The sequence below is a fragment of the Hypanus sabinus genome, chromosome 9 (assembly GCF_030144855.1).
Source record: "Hypanus sabinus isolate sHypSab1 chromosome 9, sHypSab1.hap1, whole genome shotgun sequence".
NCBI classification, from domain to species: Eukaryota; Metazoa; Chordata; class Chondrichthyes; order Myliobatiformes; family Dasyatidae; genus Hypanus; species Hypanus sabinus.
In genome coordinates, this window is record NC_082714.1 from 68,603,008 (window position 1) to 68,623,555 (window position 20,548).

A 20,548-nucleotide genomic window follows, 5' to 3' on the forward strand; every position below is an offset into this window, starting at 1 on the left:
CTGGTGCTGCCTGAAGCATTTTGTACATTCTCCCAGTGACTGCGTGGCTTTCTTCCCACATTCCATATGGGTTAGTAACTTGAGGGGAAGCTATCTTGGTGCCAGAAGCATGACAATATTTGTGGGCTGCCCGTATCACATCCTTAGACGGTGTTGGTCATTGATGCATATGATGTATGTCACTCTACGTTTCAATATTTTGATGTATATGTGACAAAGCTAATCCTTCATTTTACTTTTTATTTTTGCCCTGATATTTCTGGGTCATTATCTACTTTCTTCATTCATTACTGCTAGGGTAATTGCTATGTATGGAACCTGACAGGGGGCATTGGTGATGATGTTACTCAACTCATTCCTAAGACCAAAATTCCGGCTCACAAACGCTATGCTCTTCGCTGTAAGTTCAGCCCCGATTCCACGTAAGTGTTTTCCTTTTTATGGCTTTCTAGTCTTGTTTGGGGATGTGGATGTACTCTGTAAGGTTTCACTGCTAATGTAAAGGTTTCTCTGTAGCAGCACACATTGGGTTATGATTAGAGATAAGGGGGGGGGGGCTTTCGAATGAGCGCCATCCAATGAGAGGCATGTTTTTTTTCTTTCTTGTGGGGCTGAGAGAAGTTTTTGTGGGCTTTTGTTTGGCATAAGATGGAGAAAGAAGATACCAGAATTGGGGTAGTCATAGTCTGCAAGACAGTGTGGACTTGGAATGGGGTCTGGAGTCGGTTACCAGGGGAAAATCATTGGAGGATGAACTGATGGGAAAACCATCATTGGATACTGTGTGATTACCCTAAACATTGAACCAGTGGGGGAGATATTCGTACTCCAGATGAATTATTAATTTGCCTGTTAAGTACTGTTAAAGTTGCAATTATGGGCAGAGGTTTGATAACATGGCGGGCTCAGCTCTCATTTTAATGCAGATCAGCGGTGGCAGAGCAGGCTGAATCACAAGTCGATTTTCCCACAGCTGGGGCAGAGATTTCAAAGGCAGGTTTCTATCATTTCTGAGGAGTCAGGGTAAGGAGTGGTGGGATTCGGAATGTCTAATTAGTCTACGTCTCCCAAGGAAGAATAATTAATTTTTATAAATTTTTTATAAATTTCTACACTACAACAGAAAAAAAACTGCCAACAAATTTGAGATTTATACAGTGCTAAACAAGCGTATCAAATATGCAATTCATAACAATACAGAAAAAGCACCCAAAATGAAATCATATTAAGTTAGTATCCTCCCCACCCTCCCACTACAAACCTTCAAGCCAACCATTACAATGTAAAGAAAAGTTAATCAGAGCTTTCTTCACCACAGAGCTGTAAATATAAAAAAGTATAATGCCTACTACCTAAACTATAATGTATTTCACATAAAAAAACATAAAACTTAACCAGAGAAAAAAAAGCTGAAAGTAAGGGATTGTAATACAAAAAAAAAATGGATAAACTTTTAATCTAAAGAGGAATTATGAAAATATTTGAGAAAAGGTCCCCACACCTTACGAAATTTTTATGTCCGAATTAAGTGAATAATGAATCTTTTTCAAGGTCTAAATAGGACATAATATCTCTGAGCCATTGAGCAACATTGGGTGGGCAACATTTCTCCACTTGAGAAGAACTAACCATCTAGCCAAAAGAGATGCAAAAGGTAATGTTCAATGTTTAGTCAGACTCAAATGCATGTCAACTTCACCCAAGGTGCCAAAAGGAGCAATCAGAGGGTTAGGTTCTAAATGGCAAGAGTATGAGATAAAGATAAACCCAAGAGTATGAGAATTATGATGTTGTAGCTATTAGTGAAACATGGTTGCAGGAAGGGAGTGATTGGCAACTAAATATTCCTGGATTTAGTTGCTTCAGGTGTGATAGAGTAGGAGGGGCCAGAGGAGGAGGTGTTGCATTGCTTGTCCGAGAAAATCTTATGGCGGTGCTTTAGAAGGATAGATTAGAGAGCTGCTCTAGGGAGGCTATTTGGGTGGAATTGAGGAATGGGAAAGGTGTAGTAACACTGATAGGAGTGTTTTATAGGCCACCTAATGGGGAGCATGAGTTGGAAGAGCAAATGTGTAAGGAAATAGCAGATATTTGTAGTAAACACAAGGTGGTGATTGTGGGAGATTTTAATTTTCCACACGTAGACTGGGAAGCTCATTCTGTAAAAGGGCTGGATGGTTTAGAGTTTGTGAAATGTGTGCAGGATAGTTTTTTGCAACAATACATAGAAGTACTGACTAGAGATGGGGCAGTGTTGGATCTCCTGTTAGGGAATGCGACAGCTGACAGATGTATGTGTTGGGGAGCACTTCAGGTCCAGTGATCACAATAGCATTAGCTTCAATATAATTATGGAGAAGGACAGGACTGGACCTAGAGTTGAGATTTTTGATTGGAGAAAGGCTAACTTTGAGGAGATGCGAAGGGATTTAGAAAGAGTGGATTGGGTCAAGTTGTTTTATGGGAAGGATGTAATAGAGAAATGGAGGTCATTTAAGAGTGAAATTATGAGGGTACAGAATCTTTATGTTCCTGTTAGGGTGAAAGGAAAGGTTAAAGGTTTGAAAGCACCATGGTTTTCAAGGGATATTAGAAACTTGGTTCGGAAAAAGAGGGATGTCTACAATAGATATAGGCAGCATGGAGTAAAGGAATTGCTCGAGGAATATAAAGAATGTAAAAGGAATCTTAAGAAAGAGATTAGAAAAGCTAAAAGAAGATACGAGGTTGGTTGGGCAAATAAGGTGAAAGTAAATCCGAAAGGTTTCTACAGTTATATTAAAAGCAAGAGGATAGTGAGGGATAAAATTGGTCCCTTAGAGAATCAGGGTGGTCAGCTATGTGTGGAGCCGAGAGAGATGGGAGAGATTTTGAATGATTTCTTCTCTTCGGTATTCACTAAGGAGAAGGATATTAAATTGTGTAAGGTGTGGGAAACAAGTAAGGAAGTTATGGAACCTATGACAATTAAAGAGGTGGAAGTACTGGAGCTTTTAAGAAATTTAAAAGTGGATAAATCTCTGGGTCCTGACAGGATTTTCCCTAGGACTTTGAGGGAAATTTGTGTAGAGATAGCAGGAGCTCTGACGGAGATCTTTAAGATGTCATTAGAAACGGGGATTGTTCCGGAGGATTGGCGTATTGCTCATGTGGTTCTATTGTTTAAAAAGGGTTCTAGAAGTAAGCCTAGCAATTATAGACCTGTCAGTTTGACATCAGTGGTGGGTAAATTAATGGAAAGTATTCTTAGAGATAGTATTTATAATTATCTGGATAGACAGGATCTGATTAGGAGTAGCCAGCATGGATTTGTGCGTGGAAGGTCATGTTTGACAAACCTTATTGAATTTTTTGAAGGAGTTACGAGGAATGTTGAGGGTAAGGCAGTGGATGTAGTCTATATGGACTTCAGCAAGGCCTTTGACAAAGTTCCACATGGAAGGTTAGTTAAGAAGGTTCAGTCGTTAGGTAGTAATGCTGGAGTAATAAAATGGATTCAACAGTGGCTAGATGGGAGATGCCAGAGAGTAGTGATGGATAATTGTTTATCGGGATGGAGGCCAGTGACTAGTGGGGTGCCTCAGGGATCTGTTTTGGGCCCAATGTTGTTTGTAATATACATAACTAATCTGGATGATGGGGTGGTAAATTGGATTAGTAAGTATGCCGATGATACTAAGGTAGGAGATGTTGTGGATAATGAGATGGGTTTTCATAGCTTGCAGGGAGATTTATGCCGGTTAGAAGAATGGGCTGAACGTTGGCAGATGGAGCTTAATGCTGAGAAGTGTGAGGTTCTACATTTTGGCAGGAATAATCCAAACAGAACATACAGGGTAAATGGTAGGGCATTGAGGAATGCAGTGGAACAGAGAGATCTAGGAATAACAGTGCATAGTTCCCTGAAGGTGGAGTCTCATGTAGATAGGGTGGTGAAGAAGGCTTTTGGAACGCTGGCCTTTATAAATCAGACCATTGAGTACAGAAGTTGGGATGTAATGTTAAAATTGTACAAGGCATTGGTAAGGCCAGATTTGGAATATTGTGTACAGTTCTGGTCACTGAATTATAGGAAAGATATCAATAAATTAGAGAGAGTGCAGAGACAATTTACTAGGATGTTACCTGGGTTTCTGCACTTAAGTTACAGAGAAAGGTTGAACAAGTTAGGTCTCTATTCATTGGAGCGTAGAAGGTTGAGGGGGGATTTGATAGAGGTATTTAAAATTTTGAGAGGGATAGATAGAGTTGACGTGAATAGGCTGTTTCCATTGAGAGTAGGGGAGATTCAAATGAGAGGACATGATTTGAGAGTTAGGGGGCAGAAGTTTAAGGGAAACACGAGGGGGTATTTCTTTACTCAGAGAGTGATAGCTGTGTGGAATGAGCTTCCTGTAGAAGTAGTAGAGGCCAGTTCAGTTGTGTCATTTAAGGTAAAATTGGATAGGTATATGGACAGGAAAGGAGTGGAGGGTTATGGGCTAAGTGCGGGTAGGTGGGACTAGGTGAGATTAAGAGTTCGGCACGGACTAGGAGGGCCGAGATGGCCTGTTTCCATGCTGTGATTGTTATATGGTTATAAAGTTAAAAAACATCACTCCAAAATTTCTCTAAACTAGGACAGGCTCAATACATATGAATAAGAGAAGCCCCTTTACGCTTATCACAAAAGGGACTAATATCAGGATAAAACCACAATAATTTAGGTTTAGACATATGAGCCCTAGGAACAACCTGGAACTACAAAAGGCAGTGGCGACCACATAAAGAGGTAGAGTTAACTGATTTAAGCACTGAATCTCAAACCTCATCTGACAGAGAAATATTTAAATCATGCTTCCAGGCAGTTCTGATTTTATCAAAGGGGGCACGCCTCAAGGTTGCTAACTTATCGCAAATAGATATTAAAACTTTGCCCAATGGCTTTATACAAAGAAACAAGCCCACAACGTCTTTCTCAGGCATCTCAGGAAAGTTTGATATTAAAGGGTTAATAAAGTATCTATCTTGAAGATATCTAAAGAAATGAGTATTAGGTAGGCTAAACTTTGCAGACTGTTTACACTGTTCAAAAATTGCAAAACGATTATCAATGAAAAGATCTTCAAAGCGCCTAATGCCCTTTCTGTACCAGTCGTGGTTAAATCTTGCATAGAAGGTCGAAAAAGATGGTTATTTAAAGACTAGAAAGAGAGAAACCTTGAAGGCCATTATATCTTCTGAACTGAGCCCATATTCTCAAAGTACAAGTCCCATTTCCAGAAAAGTTAGGATATTTTCCAAAATGCAATAAAAATAAAATCTGTGATATGTTAATTCACGTGAACCCTTATTTAACTGACAAAAGTACAAAGAAAAGATTTTCAATAGTTGCAGCCATCAAATTCTAAATTTGTGTATATTTACAAAATACAATTAAGTTGGTCAGTAAAACTATTGCAAATCTTTTCTTTGTATTTTTGTCAGTTAAATAAAGGTTCACGTGAATTAACATATCACAGATTTTTGTTTTTATTGCATTTTAGAAAATATCCCAACTTTTCTGGAAATGGGGTTTGTATGTCTAGTAAGAGGATTAACAATTAGTCTAGGCAAATGACAAGGAAGTGCGGATCCAGGAAATGCAGAAATGGAAAAATCCTTACTAGAGTTCAAATCCATTGCCACCCATTTTGGGCAGTCAGGCTGATGATGAACGAAAGACCAAAAAGTAAGACAACGAATATTGGCTGCCCAGTAATATAAACGAAAATTGGGCAAGGCCATACCACCTTCCATTTAGGTTTTTGAAGGTGAACCTTATTAAGTCTGGAACATTTGCCCTTCCATAGATAGGACGAAATAATAGAATCTAACGAATCAAAAATAGCCTGAGAAATAAAAATTGGTAAAGATTGAAATAAGTATAAAAATTTAGGAATGATATACGTTTTAACAACATTAATTCGACCTACCAGAGACATGGACAGGGGTGACCACTGTGCCAAACTCTGTTTTGTAGAGTTTAAAATGTAAGTAAATTTATTATTTACTACTTTAAAAGGGAGGTCATGAAATTCTAATATTTGTACTTCTCTATTAATTAGGAAGAGTTTGCTCTTATGTAAATTAAGCTTATATCCAGAAAGCTGGCTAAATTTATTAAGAAGTAAAAATATTGGGGGTAAAGAAGTAGTCAGATTCAATATAAAAAGTAAAAGATAATCAGCATAAAGAGAAACTTTATGCTCAACACCTCCCCTCCAAACCCCCAGCTATTCAGCACAGCTACAAAACGCAATAGCCGGTGGCTCTATGGCCAGATCAAAAAGTAAGGGACTTAAGGGGCACCCTTACCAGGTGCCACGTTTAAGATTAAAGGGCTGGGATTGCTGAGAGTTAGTCAAAACCAAAGCAGTGGGACATGAATATAGCAATTTAATCCACGTAATAAAACTTTGTCCAAAATCAAATTTTTCTAAAACCGTGAAAAGATAATTCCACTCCACACGACCAAATGCTTTCTCCGCATCAAGAGAAATAACACATTCAGGAATCCCAGTTGAGGGTGAATATATGGTATTAAATAGCTTCCGTTTATTTTTAAAAAAGATGATTTTTGATAAAAACCAGTTTGATCTTCAGAAATAATTGAGGGTACAATGTTCTCCAGTCTACGAGCCAAAACTTCAACCATAAGAATTCTGAGTTAGAGTTCCGGTGACATCATCGCCGAGAATGGCAGCTTAAGTCACTAGCTCCTCCAGAAAAACGCGTATTAAGCCCCGTTATCCCATCAAGTATAATATTTTTCAAAAAATATTTGAACTGAAAAGAGGGGCAAGAATGGGGAGAAGAAATGGAAATAAAAAAAGCGACACTGCAGAGCCTGCGTCCGAGAGGAGTGCAGCAAGCGGCTCTCCGACCTGACCGTGTGATAGCGAGGCAGCTGCTGGGCCTCATTCAGACAAAGCGGCGAATATCTTCGAAATCCTGAAAGAAATAATGAAGGTCCAGAAAGAAATAAAGCAGCAGCTCCGTGATTTTAAATCAGAGCTCGCCAGCGTTAATCAAAAAATAGCGGTGGCAGAGACTCGAATTGAGAAGGTGGAAGATCGCGTTCAAAACGTGGAACGGATACTGAGCACGACAATAAAAATAATACATCACCAAGAAGGTAAACTGCTTGATCTGGAGGGAAGATCACGACGGAAAAATATCAGAACCTACAACGTTCCTGAAGGAGCGGAGGGCTTGTCTATGACAGAGTTTGTAGAAAAGTTACTGCAGGATGCGCTGGATCTTCCCTTGGCTATGAAGCTGGAAGTCGAGAGAGCCCACCGTGCATTTGTTCCGAAACCTACCCAGGATAGAAGGCCATGCTCAATAATAATTAAATTCCTTCGGTACAGCACCTAGGCGCAGATTCTACAAAGGGCCTGGGGTAAGAAGAGAGTGTTTTACGGCGATAAATTAATATATTTCGACCAAGATTATTCCCCCCCCCCCCCCCCGCGGTCCTGCAGAAATGCGAAGAATACTCTGAAGTAAAGCGAGTACTAAAGCAAAACAAGATTAGATCTCAAACTCCATACCCTGCCTGAACTTCATGTGATTTATGACAACGGGACGCAGTTGTACCAGACGGTGGAAGAGGCGACTACAGACATGAAGGCCAGAGGTTTGCCCATTAGTGTCACCAAAACGAGGGAAAGCCTGACTGAGGAATTATCCCACTCCGCTTGGGAAATAGTACAAGAATCGAGAAGGCAGGATTCAGGAGGGGGCCGAGAGAAATATATCAGGAAGAGACCGGGAGTTTCCCAAAGACAGTCCTCACCCCCTTCAGAAGAGCCATAAGGTTTGGCTAACTTTAAAAATGTTGAGAAGCTAAATGGAAGCAAAAGTAGACGGTGATATACCTATCTCGAGAAATACTTATTATAATGTGGATTTTATATTACTTAGTTGTTATTCTTTATTCGCTCACTTACTCCTTTTACCCCACCAAAATGAGAATATATATATGTGTATGTAATGTATGTGTGTATATATATATGTGTGTGTGTGTGTATATATATATGTGTATATATATATATATATATATAGGAGTACACAGGGAAATTTTTCTGTGTAATGGATTTGTTCACAGACTTTTATGAATATTGCATTGGGGGCCCTCAACTCACAAGTAGGAGGGGTTATCCCCCACAGCTAGACATTTCCTGTAGCTCAACACAGGGTCATCTACTAGAGACCTCAGCCTTGGAATCACACGTTCGTTGCCATTTTTGTTATTATTTGCGTTTCTTGGTTCGTATTTGTTCAGGGAGTAGATCGATTAAGTTTTATTCTAATTTCAATGGTATATTGACAGATAAATACAGATGGCTAAGGACAAGGTAAATTCATTTCTTTTAATGTCAATGGGCTATTAAATCCAATCAAACATAAGAGAATTTTATCCAATTTGGAACAATTTGATTCATTCTGGGAAAAATGGTTTAACTACATAATGCCTCATGGGCCTGCTTTTACTCTCACAAATCAATGAATCTGTTGTAAAAAAAGAGACCACTCCCTACTTGTACATAGTTCTTTCCTTTTGCTTTTTTCTTTCCACTCTTCTATGAGTGTATACCTCAGATAAATACTTTGTGGAGATTTGTGATATATATGATTATATGATATATAGGTACAATGTCTGAAATACATCTTATGGAAATGTTTGTTTGATGAACTTCAATAAAAAAATAAATTACAAAAAAAAAGAATTCTGAGTTAGTATCCGCCCTTGCCTCCCTGAATCATTTTTCCATTCATTCGCCAGTCCCAGCTATGGTAAGCTCTGCATATTCTCGGTAACAAAGCCCGTCCCTAAAGGAGAAGAGGGGCATGAAACTTAGGCGGAGCAGACCTCTCAGTTGTTAGATGAGTGGCAATGCTCTGATGATGTAAAGTGACAGATTGATTGAGATTTTGAGTGGGCGGACTGCTGTCGTTGTGAGAACCATCAGGTTGCGGTTTCCCGTAGCAACTATGGGTGATTACATGCAAGCACTAGAAAATGCCTTTGGCCTGACAGGAAGCCCAGTGGGGCTCGTGGTTGGGTTTCAGAACATGCGTCAGGAGAAGGGGGAGAAGCTTTCTGCCTTCATCTTTTGGCTGGAGAGGCAGCTAAATTGCTTGCGGTGCAGAGAAGCCATTGAGGAGGCTGTGGTAGATCAGTTAAGAATGGACCAGATAGCAAAGGGTGCTCAATCCCAGGATCTGATTGCTTGGGGTCTCCGACTGTCGTAAGATGTGCCCTCTCCCTCATTTGTTGAACTGATCGGAGAAGTTCAAGAGGAGGAGAATGTGCCAGAGGTGCGAGAGGCCTCAGTCAGCAGGGTACAGTCCTCAGTCGTGGACCCTGTGGTGAAGTGACCGTAGGTAGCCTACCCTGGGGATGGTAGAACAGATGGTGGCAGAATTGAAAACTGAGATGTCTTGGCTGTTATCAGCGGGTGTGACCCCCCCCCCCAATATGATGGAGCTGATGGGAGTGTGTGGATCCCCTAAGGGGACGGACAATACAGAGGGCTGCTAGCAGCCAGTGTCACGCAAGAAGGGGAGTGAGCCCCCGGGTACCTAAGCAGAGAGTCGTTGGGAAAACTTAGAGGAGACCCAGTGAGGGAACAGCCTGGCATCTCTGGGGGACACATTCCCAGCAACGTACTAAGGAACCCCCGAAAGCAAAAGACCTTAGTGGTGCTATGCTCCAGTGTATTGTTTCAGATAGAAGGTATTTATGTTAAAGCCATACTCAACACCGGGTCACAGGTCAAGTTGTTCTACCATTCATTTTACAACAGGTATCTGACACATTTACCATTGACACCATTCAGTGCATTAGAGATCTGGGGTCTTAGTGCAGGTGATTATCCATACAGTGGTTATTTGTCAGTGAAACTGGGGTTTTAAGAGGCTGATGTGGGAGTGTCTGAGGCCCTTGATGCACTAGTGCTGGTTTATCCGGACCCCAATGACAAGGGCAGTGTTTCAATCCTGGTGGGGACCAACACTCCTGTGGTGAGGAGGCTGATGGGCTTCTGCAAGGAGAAGGCAGGGGAGAGCTTCTGGGAACATTGTCCGTGCACTTGGTGTTTCGAGCTGCTTTTGAAGAAGTGCGTGGCTGCATTGGGCCAGGTACTGACTTTAAATAAGGGACTGTGTGGTTCACCCAGTCGAAGCCAATAGTGTTATGGCCTGGGGAAGTATCAAGAGTGATGAGGACCCCCAAATTTCCCAGAATACCTGAGGGCGAGTCCCTCTTAGAAGACCACGAGAGGTCTCAAGATGGTGCTTATGGAGTAAACCGCTATTGGCTTTGCTCCAAACCTTTTACGTCTTTTTAACCTACAAGCACCCCTTAAATGATCTTTTTATACTTATTCTAAAGGGGTTTAAACATACAGAATTTTTCTTTTTAACTATTCGATCTATTTTCAACTCGCTGAAATGTCTAAATCAAAAGAATCGAAACAGACGAAAGAACCGATAACTTTAGAAACTATTGTGAGGCTTATAGAAGATAAATTTGCGGGACTGGAGAGAAAAATAACCGAACAGCTTTTTGTGTTTGATGAGCGTTTAAAATCATTCGAAGGAAAACTTCAAACGCTTACACTGGAATTACAAAAACAACAAGCAAGTATTTTGGTACTTGAAGAAGCCGCTCGCAAGAAAGATCATATTATCGAAACTTTGCAACAAGAGCAAGCTTCGACTTCTCAACAGATGGATCGTTATAAATCTAAAATTACTGATCTTGAAAATCACTCTCGAAGACAAAATCTTCGGCTAATTGGGATTCCGGAAAAATTTGAGAACGGTGATCTTACCGCTTTCTTTTCTAAACTTTTAATGGATGTCTTCGGTTCAGAAATTCTGGACTCTCCTCCAATAATCGATCGTGCACACCGTGTCTCTCGCTATCGTTCTGATTCAAATAAACCACAACATGTAATTCTCTGGTTCCATTACCCTCATATCAAAGAGCGTCTGATTCGGGCGGCTCAGAAAAAGGGTATGATTATCTTTCAAGAAATTAAATTTCGTATTTTGGAAGATTATAGCCCTGAAGTTTAAAGGGCAAGAATGGCTTTTAGACCGGTTATGTCGAAAATTCACCATGAAAGGCTACAAGCAAGCGCTGTTATTTCCAGCACACCTGAGAGTTACTTTTGAAGACGGAACTTCTCGGCTGTTCAAATCTCCAGCGGACGCTCAAAGCTTTTTGGAACAATGACACTCTATCGGGTTGACTAATGTAATAATTAGTCTATAAATTTCGATCTTTTACAGAATTATGTTTTTTTTTAGGTATGGCTTACATGTATTTTTTATATACGGTAAAAGTTCTTTTTTTCTCGGTTTATTCTGACTTTATTTTTTTTATATATTTAATCTATTAACCTTGAAAATAACAGATTAGGGTTCCTTTTTTTAAGTTTGTATACGCTTTTTTATATTTTTTAACATTTAAATATTAAGATTTTTAAAAAAAATAATAAAATGGCGTTTCTTCTTCCCGACAGACTCTAGTGCTTGGAACGTCATATCCGTTTTGATGAGTTTGAAAATTTTAAACTCTTATTTAAAATACTAATTTAGTATTATTTATTTATGGGTTTTATCAATTTAATTTTTTTAACCTTTTTGTTTTTTATATATATATAAATACTAATTTTATATTTTAACTTTTGTTATATTAAACCTTTCTTATAATATGTGCTGTTTGTATTTTTTTCAATTTTTTTTGTCTGAGTTGTCGTCCTGAGACATGGGGGTAATTTTAGTATTAGATTGTCTGCTTGCCTCTTTTTGGCTTTTTTCCTGGGGTTTCGAGGGTGGAGGGAGGGGGATTTTTCTTTTTCTTTTTTCTCTTTTTGCTTGCTTTTTGCGTAGTTTTATTTCATGGGCCTATATGAAACTACAAAAATGGTTGCAGTGCTGTGACTTCCGGTTTCTCCTTGAACTCACTTCCTTCTTCCGGGTTCATGAGTTCACCTTTTTTTTTAAACTTATGTGTTAACTGTAATAAACATTGTCAATATGGATAGGATTATTAATTTTGTTTCTTGGAATACTAATGGTTTAAATCATCTGATCAAACGGAAAAAAATATTAAAAGTATTCCATAGAATGAATGCCAATGTTATTTTTGTGTAGGAGACTCATGTAAGGAAGGTGGATAGTCAACGTTTTTTTAGGTTTTGGAAGGGCCAACAGTATCACTCAAATTCGCAAGCCAAAGTAAGAGGTGTTTCTATTTTTATAGACTCATCAACTTCTTTTATACATCATGAAACAATTTCAGATCCACAAGGTAGATTTTTGTTTATTACTGGTCTACTTTTTAATCAAAAAGTTGTTTTAGTTAATGTTTATGCTCCAAGTACTGATTGTCCTGAATTTTTTAAATGCTTATTTACATCCTTTCCTAATCTGAATCAATATAGACTGATAATGGGTGGGGATTTTAACTGTTGTTTAAACCCTGTGATGGATAGATCCAAGCCCACCCAAACTCTTCCGAATAAATCGGCTTCTCTTATTAACTCTTTTATGATTGATTCAGCTATTTGTGAAATTTGGCGTTTTCTACACCCTAATGACAAAGAGTTTTCACTTTTCCCATGTTTATCATAATTACTCAAGAATTGATTACTTTTTCATTGCTCACCATTTACTCACAGATGTTACTGATTGTAAATATGACTGTATTACCATATCTGATCATGCACCTCTGAAGTTATCTATTAAAATAACGGATTCATATATCAATGCTAAATTTTGGAGGTTTAATCCTATTTTATTGCAGGATTTAGACTTTGTTAACTTTATTAAACAACAAATTGATTTGTTTTTCTCAACAAATTCTACAGCAGAGATCTCTAGTGGAATTTTGTGGGATACTTTTAAAGCATATATTCGTGGACAGATTATTTCATACTCTGCTGGAGTTAGGAAACGAACTAATTCTAAAATATTAACATCAGTTGATAAAATCAAAGCATTTGATAAGATTTATTCAATGACCCCTAGTAAAGAACTTTATAAAGAAAGAGTGGAACTTCAAATGGAACATAGTTTATTATTATCCTCTTCGATTGAAAGTCAGTTAATTAAATCAAAAACCCAATTCTATATGTATGGACATAAGTCTGGTAAATTACTGGCTAACCTATTGAAAATTGTTTCGGATAAACGACAGATTACTAGGATTCGTAAACAAGATGGTACTCTGACGATCGACCACAAAGAGATAAATAGAGCCTTTCAAGATTTTTATAACTCCTTATATAAATCAGAATTTACTAAGGACTCTTCTATAATAAATGAATTTTTAAGGAAATTGAATATTCCAAAAGTAACTGTTGAGGATAACATAATTTTAGATACACCTATTACGGAGTCTGAAATAGAAAAGGCTATTTTTTCAATGAATTCTGGTAAAGCTTCTGGTCCAGATGGTTTTCCTGTAGAATTTTTAAAATCTTTTTCTTCTATACTTTCTCCTTGGCTTTGTAAAATTTTTAAAGATGCATTAAGTTACCACAATCTTTTTATGAAGCTTTTATTTCTTTAATTCTTAAAAAAGATAAAGACTCTACTGAATGTGCATCCTATCGGCCTATATCCTTGTTAAATACGGATTTTAAGATTTTCAGTAAAATTTTGGCTATTAGATTAGAAAATATATTACCTCGAATTATTTCTGAAGATCAGACTGGATTTATTAAAAATCGCTATTCATCTTTTAACATCAGAAAATTAATTAATATTATTTATACTTCTTCATCTAAAATACCAGAATGTGTTATTTCTTTAGATGCTGAAAAAGCATTTGATAGAGTTGAATGGCCATATTTATTTACTACAATGCAACAATTTAATTTTAGTTCAAAATTTATATCATGGATTAAATTAATATACCATAAACCTTTAGCTTCAGTTTTTTACCAATAATCAAAGATCTTTTTTTCAGCTATTTCGTGGTACAAGGCAAGGTTGCCCTTTAAGTCTTTTACTATTTGACATCGCTTTAGAACCGTTGGCTATAGCTATTCGTGATTCACCTAATATTCTGGGTATTACCCATGGGGAGAGGACGTATAAAGTATCATTTTATGCTGATGATTTGTTATTATATATATCTGACCCTGAAAGATCTATCCCTGCTATTTCATCTTTGCTTGCTCAATTTAGTAATTTTTCTGGTTAGAAATTGAATTTTAACAAGAGTGAACTATTTCCATTAAATATGCAAGTTCCAATTTATAAACATTTACCATATAAAATTGTTACAGATTATTTTACTTAGGTATTAAAATTACTAAGAAACATAAAGATTTATTTAAGGTTAACTTTTTACCTTTAATTGATCAAATTAAGCAACTTGCTATTAGGTGGTCTCCTCTATCTTTGTCATTGGTTGGTAGAGTTAATGCTATTAAGATGATGATACTACCTAAGTTCTTATATTTATTTCAAGCATTACCAATTTTTATTCCTAAAGCTTTTTTTGATACCATTGACTCTAGAATATCTTCTTACTTGTGGCAGAACAAAAATCCTAGATTGGGCAAAAAATATTTACAGAAGCCTAAGAAGGAGGGCGGCTTGGCTTTACCAAACTTAAGATTTTACTATTGGGCAGTTAATATATGGTATTTAATATTCTGGACACAAGAACTAACTATAGCTACTTGCCCACAATGGGTAAATTTGGAATGTAAATCTGTGCAAGATATTTCACTGATTTCAATCTTAGGATCTTCACTTCCTTTCTCTTTATTCAAATTGAATAAACAGATAACTAATCCTATAGTCAGATATACATTACGAACTTGGTTTCAATTTCGTAAATTTTTTGGTTTGAATAAATTTATTTTATCATGTCCTATAATATCTAATTATTTTTTTCGGCCTTCATCTATGGATCAAGCTTTTCTTTTATGGAAAACAAAAGGTATAACATGTTTTCGTGATCTGTTTCTGGATGATAACATTATGTCTTTTGAACAGCTATCTAATAAATATAATTTACCTAAAACCCATTTTTTTAGATATTTGCAAGTTAGAAATTTTTTGTATAATGAGTTAGTCTTTTTCGAAAGAATGTCCATTGGACATTACAGAAAGAATTTTAGCCCTTAATCCTTATCAAAAGGGTTTAGAAGCCATCATTTATAAGATGATTATGAACTTACAGTCAGATGTATCAGAAAAAATTAAGAAGGAATGGCAAGAAGAGTTGCATTGTCCTATATCTACTGAGCAATAGGAAAAAATTTTACTATTGGTAAATTCGTCCTCTATTTGTGCTAAGCATGCCCTAATAGAATTTAAGGTTGTACATAGAGCTCATATGTCTGGCTCGATTTTATTCTCATCTTAATTCAACCTGCGATAGATGTCATTCTGATGTTGCTTCATTGACTCATATTTTCTGGTCTTGTCCTTGTTTACAAAATTATTGGAAAGATATTTTCAGTATTATTTCAAGAGTTTTAAATATCAATTTTCAACCGCATCTTTTTACTGCAATTTTTGGTTTACCAATGACGGATAATAACCGTTTATCTGCTTCATCTCAACGAATGATTGCATTTGTTACATTAATGGCTAGAAGATCTATTTTATTGAATTGGAAAGAAATTAATCCTCCAACTGTATTTCAGTGGTTTTCTCAAACTATCTCTTGTTTGAATTTAGAAAAAATTAGAAGTGTGGTTTTTAATCCTTCAGTTAAATTTGAAGAAACTTGGAAACCATTTATTCAACATTTTCATATGAGTTGAATTGTCTTTTCCTAAACCTTGCTTATATTATCCTTAATTATTTGGATGGAGGTTCGGAGTTATTGGCACTACTGTATATGTACGTAATATTATTCAATGGCCCATGTTGGTTAGTTTTTTTTTCTTTTTTGGGGGGGGTTTCTTTTTTTTCTTTTTGCTTCTTTGTTCATTAATGTTCTGAGTTTGGGAGGTTATATATTTTTATTATTATATATCTGAGTGTCTATTTAAACTATTAATTATGTACTCTCAAACACCTTGTATTCATGTTTCATTTATGTTTGTTTAAAATTAATAAAAAGATTTAAAAAGAAAAGAAAGAAGACCACGAGAGGGGAGTCGGGATTTCCTGCTGGGCTTCTGGTGAGGCCTGAATTGCAGAAGCCCTTGGTTGTACATTCAAGCAGGATGGCAGTGATCATCAGGAACACCACGAAGAGGGAGGTCACATTCAAGCAGGATGGCAGTGATCATCAGGAACACCACGAAGAGGGAGGTCACATTCAAGCAGGATGGCAGTGATCATCAGGAACACCACGAAGAGGGAGGTCACATTCAAGCAGGATGGCAGTGATCATCAGGAACACCACGAAGAGGGAGGTCACATTCAAGCAGGATGGCAGTGATCATCAGGAACACCACGAAGAGGGAGGTCACATTCAAGCAGGGGACGCCCCTGGCGCATTTATTCCCGGTGACGGTATTGCCTAGTTTCCCTGTGAGACAAGCCAGGGAGAAACCATTGGAAAAGAGGGGAAAGTTGACCGCTGAGTCATTCAACTTGGAGGACTCCCTGATTCCTGTGGGTTGGAAGAGGAGGGTTGGTAGAGAAGGTGTTGAAGCTGGAAAGTGTCTCTTCCACTGATGAGTTTGATGTGGGTTGCTCCATGGTCACTCGTCACACTATCCGGGTGACCGAGGACACCCCATTCAGAGAGGTCACAGCACCTGGCCCCTGCAGAGGTGGAAGACATACAGCAGCATTTGTGTAAGTTGAAGAAAGCTGGGATCATCCCCAGGTCCCGAAACCCCTATGCGTCTCCAACAGTAGAAAAGAATGGAAAGGTGTGGTTGTGTGTAGACTCTGAACAGGCACACCATCCCTGACCAGTATACGATCCCGAGAGTCGAAGACACGCTGGCCTGTCTGAGTGGTTCAGTGTACTGGATTTGAGGAGTGGATATTACCAGGTCCCAATGAGTGAGGCCGACAAAGAGAAGACGGCATTTATATGTCCCCTGGGATTCTTCCAGTTTGAAAGGTTGCTCCAGGGCATATTGGGAGCTCCTGCAACCTTCCGGTGGGTCATGGAGATGATGGTGGGGGATATGAACTTGCTTGAGGTATTGGTGTATCTGGATGACCTCATAGTGTTTGGGTCCATCTTGGAAGAACATGAAGTGAAGCTACTGAAGGTGTTGGGCCGCCTGAAGGCTGAAGGGTTAAGACTTTCCATGGACAAGTGCCAGTTCTGCAAAACGTCTTTTAGCTTTGTTGGGCACATAGTCTCATGGGATGGGGTCGCTACAGACCCAGCTAAGATAGAGGTAGTTACCACTTGGCCAAGACCCAGACTGTGAGATCTCTGCACTCATTCTTCAGGTTCTGTGGTTACTGTCGGAGGTTCATGAAAGACTTCACGAAGTTGAATTAGCTTCTCTGTGGTTATCTTCCCTTGGGGAAGAAATGGAGGGGGATAAAAGAACAGGAGGGTGGAGAGTGTCTTAGCCCATCAGAGCCCTTTGGACCAAGGTGGGATGCGAAATGTAAAGGGGCCTTTCAGGCGCTGAAGGAGCTGCTGACCCAGGTGCCAGTGCTGGCTTTTGTAGTCCCCCGCTTGCTGTATGTACTGCATACGGATGCTAGCCAAGAGGGCTAAATGGGTATACTGTATCAGGATCAGGGCACCGGGTTGAGACCCATTGCATTTGTCATCCGAGTCTGTTGCCCTCCAAGAAGAACTATCCCATGCACAAATTGGAGTTTCTGGTGTTGAAATAGGTTGTGGTGGATAAGCTGAGTGACTACTTCTGTGGTGTCAAGTTTGAGGTAAGAACGGACAACAATCCCCTAACATATATCCTGACCTCGGCGTTCACAGCTGATTCTGCCAGAGAAGTATAGGAGGATTGTGTCGAAGTCACTTCATGAAGATTCTGGATGTTTGGGTGTTGAAAAGACCAGTGGTCCCCAACCACTGGGCTGCAACGCATGCGCTACCAGGTCACAAGGAAACAATGTGATTTGTCGATATGAGTCAGCTGCACCTTTCCTCATACCCTGTCACGTCCACTGTTGAACTTGAACGCACACAAAATCATTACACACACGGAGTCATTACCCACGCAAGGTCATCAGTCGCCAAAACACAGTGATACCCCAGCGCCAGGAATCACTGGTTGGCCTCGGGTAACTGGCCACCTCGCACAGCTGGTTAGAAGTGCCGTTGCTACTGGCTTGGAGATGGGTGCTGTCTCTAAACCTGTTTAGCACACCAAATGTTCATGGGGAACCCAGTGCTAAAATATTTGCAGATGACCTAATTCGGGTTCAGGGTTTCGTAAGTAGCAGAGCAGCTACCTTGTTGTGATCTATTAAAAGTCATCCCTCGAGCCAAACTTTTGTCAGCTGATAGATCCTACCTACCTACATCGGCAGGCGTGCAGCCTGACGCACTCCTCACTCGGTCGGTCGCTCTCTCCGGACTGCGACCACTGCGGCCCCAGTACGGGGACCTCCGGCTCTTACCTTGCCCTCTCACTGGTGTGTTGTAATGATTTTATATGTTCATGCGAGGAAAATATGCATTGTGTGTTTAATATTAAATTTGTTAGATAAACCCTTTTAGAAACAAAATTGAGTGTATTAGCCATTTAAAAGTGACTTATAGTTGACTTATCACCTATCTTCCGGTCGTGATTAACCCCCCCCCCCCCCCCCATCCGCAAGAATATTGTCGATATTAAACTGGTCCGCGGTGCAAAAAAGGGTGTTGACCCCTGGAAAAGGCCTCTGGATTGCTCAGAGATCAGTTCTACCGGCCCCAAGTGAAGCCGGAGGTTGAAGAATACTGCAAATTGTGCATTCGTGCATTTGAGGAAGATGCTGCCTACGTGGGCAGCTCCCTTGTCCCACTTTCAGAGTGCAGGGTCCCTGGACCTGGTGTGTATGGATTTCCTGTCACTAGAACCCGATGCCAGCACAGTGAATGTCTTAGTCATCACGGACCACTACTCCAGGTATGCTCAGGCTTTTCCTACCAAGGACCAAAGGGCAGCCACGGTGGCCAGAGTGTCATTGGAGAAGTATTTCATTTATTATGGTATTCCCAACCAGATACATGGTGATCAGGGATGTGATTTCGAGAGCAGACTCAACCATGAGTTACTGGGCATGCTTGGAGTAGAGAAGTCAAGGACCAAACCCTATCACCCGCAGGGTGATCCCCAGCCCAAGAGGTTTAATTGGACTTTGCTAGACATGTTCAGGACCTTGGAGATCAGCGAGCAGAGCAGTTGGAGTCAATATATTGGACATCTGGTCCACAGTTCCAACTGTACATGAAATGATGCTACTTGGTACTCGCCATACTATCTGATGTTTGGACGCAAGGCAAGGTTTCCCATTGACCTTTGTTTTGGTACTGATGAGGGTGATTTATCACCAAGGACTTTTCTGAAATCTGTGTCTGATATGAGAAGGGAGCTGAAAAGGGCTTATGAATTAGCTGAGGTCGTGGCTGCCCAGCAGAATCAAGGAAATAGGTGTGATCAAAAGGTGAGGTTCTCCAACTCCTGCCGGGAGTCCGAGTCCTCATAAGGAATTTGGGGCTACCTGGGAAGCATAAGTTGGCTGATCACTGGGCAGCTACACCCTATGTGATGGAGAGTCAGATGCCAAACCTACCAGTTTTCCGGGTGAAACCAGAAGATGGGAATGGGCCTGTTGAGATTCTCCGCTGGAACCACCTGCATCTGGGACAAGTGCTGCAGGTTGACCCAGAGCCCAACCTGAAGTCTATACCCAGTAAGAGGACTTTACAGTGACCTGGGGCAACTGCAGGGACCACAGCAGGAGAGGATAAGCCCCCACCCCTGAGAGGGATACTGATTCAGAGAATGAGGATCTGGATGTGTGGTATATGCTGCCTTTTATTAACTCCCCATTGATTGAGAAAGAGACTCCCAACTCCTCTTCCACTGAGTCAGATGAAGTTGTTGGGGGTGGGAGGGTGGAGGCTATCTGGACAGCCTGGGTTGCAGCTGGACCCTGCAAGAGATGAAGCAAGGCTCGGACATGGGACAGAGGAACTGCAGATGGACACGAGTGAGAGGCCAGGGGTAAGAATCGCCAGGTAGACCAGAAGTATCCCCAGTCGTGTCTGAAACTGAAAAGTTAGATGAGAGGGTGCAGGGGTCTGAATTAGAAGACCACCAGATAGGCTGGCCTATGTAGCACTGGGAGAACAAAGTGTGGCCCCTACTATTTTGGGGAGCTTTGTCACTGCCTTTTACACCTGGATTGGACTTTGTGTTTTGCAGGAAAGGTTGGCAAATTATCTCAACATCATGAGGACATGACTAAATTTGGTGGGGTGAGGGTGTAACGCTCTGTAAGGTTTCACTGCTAATGTAATGGCTTCTCTGTAATGTTTCGCTGCTAAGGTAATGGTTTCTTTGTAGCAGCAATATATGGGTTGTGACTCGAGATTATGAGGGCT

The 20,548-nt window shown here is 39.8% G+C and overlaps 1 protein-coding gene across 6 annotated transcripts in view; it reads left to right on the forward strand.

Annotated features, from left to right (window-relative positions):
• mlst8 (MTOR associated protein, LST8 homolog (S. cerevisiae)) overlaps positions 1-20,548 on the forward strand; it is a 72,382-nt gene that overhangs the window by 46,732 nt on the left and 5,102 nt on the right. For all 6 annotated transcript variants that reach the window (XM_059979869.1, XM_059979868.1, XM_059979864.1 and 3 more), the window contains exon 7: positions 298-422. In XM_059979869.1, coding sequence (XP_059835852.1) covers positions 298-422 — 125 coding nt within the window. The remainder of the gene's footprint in view (positions 1-297; positions 423-20,548) is intronic.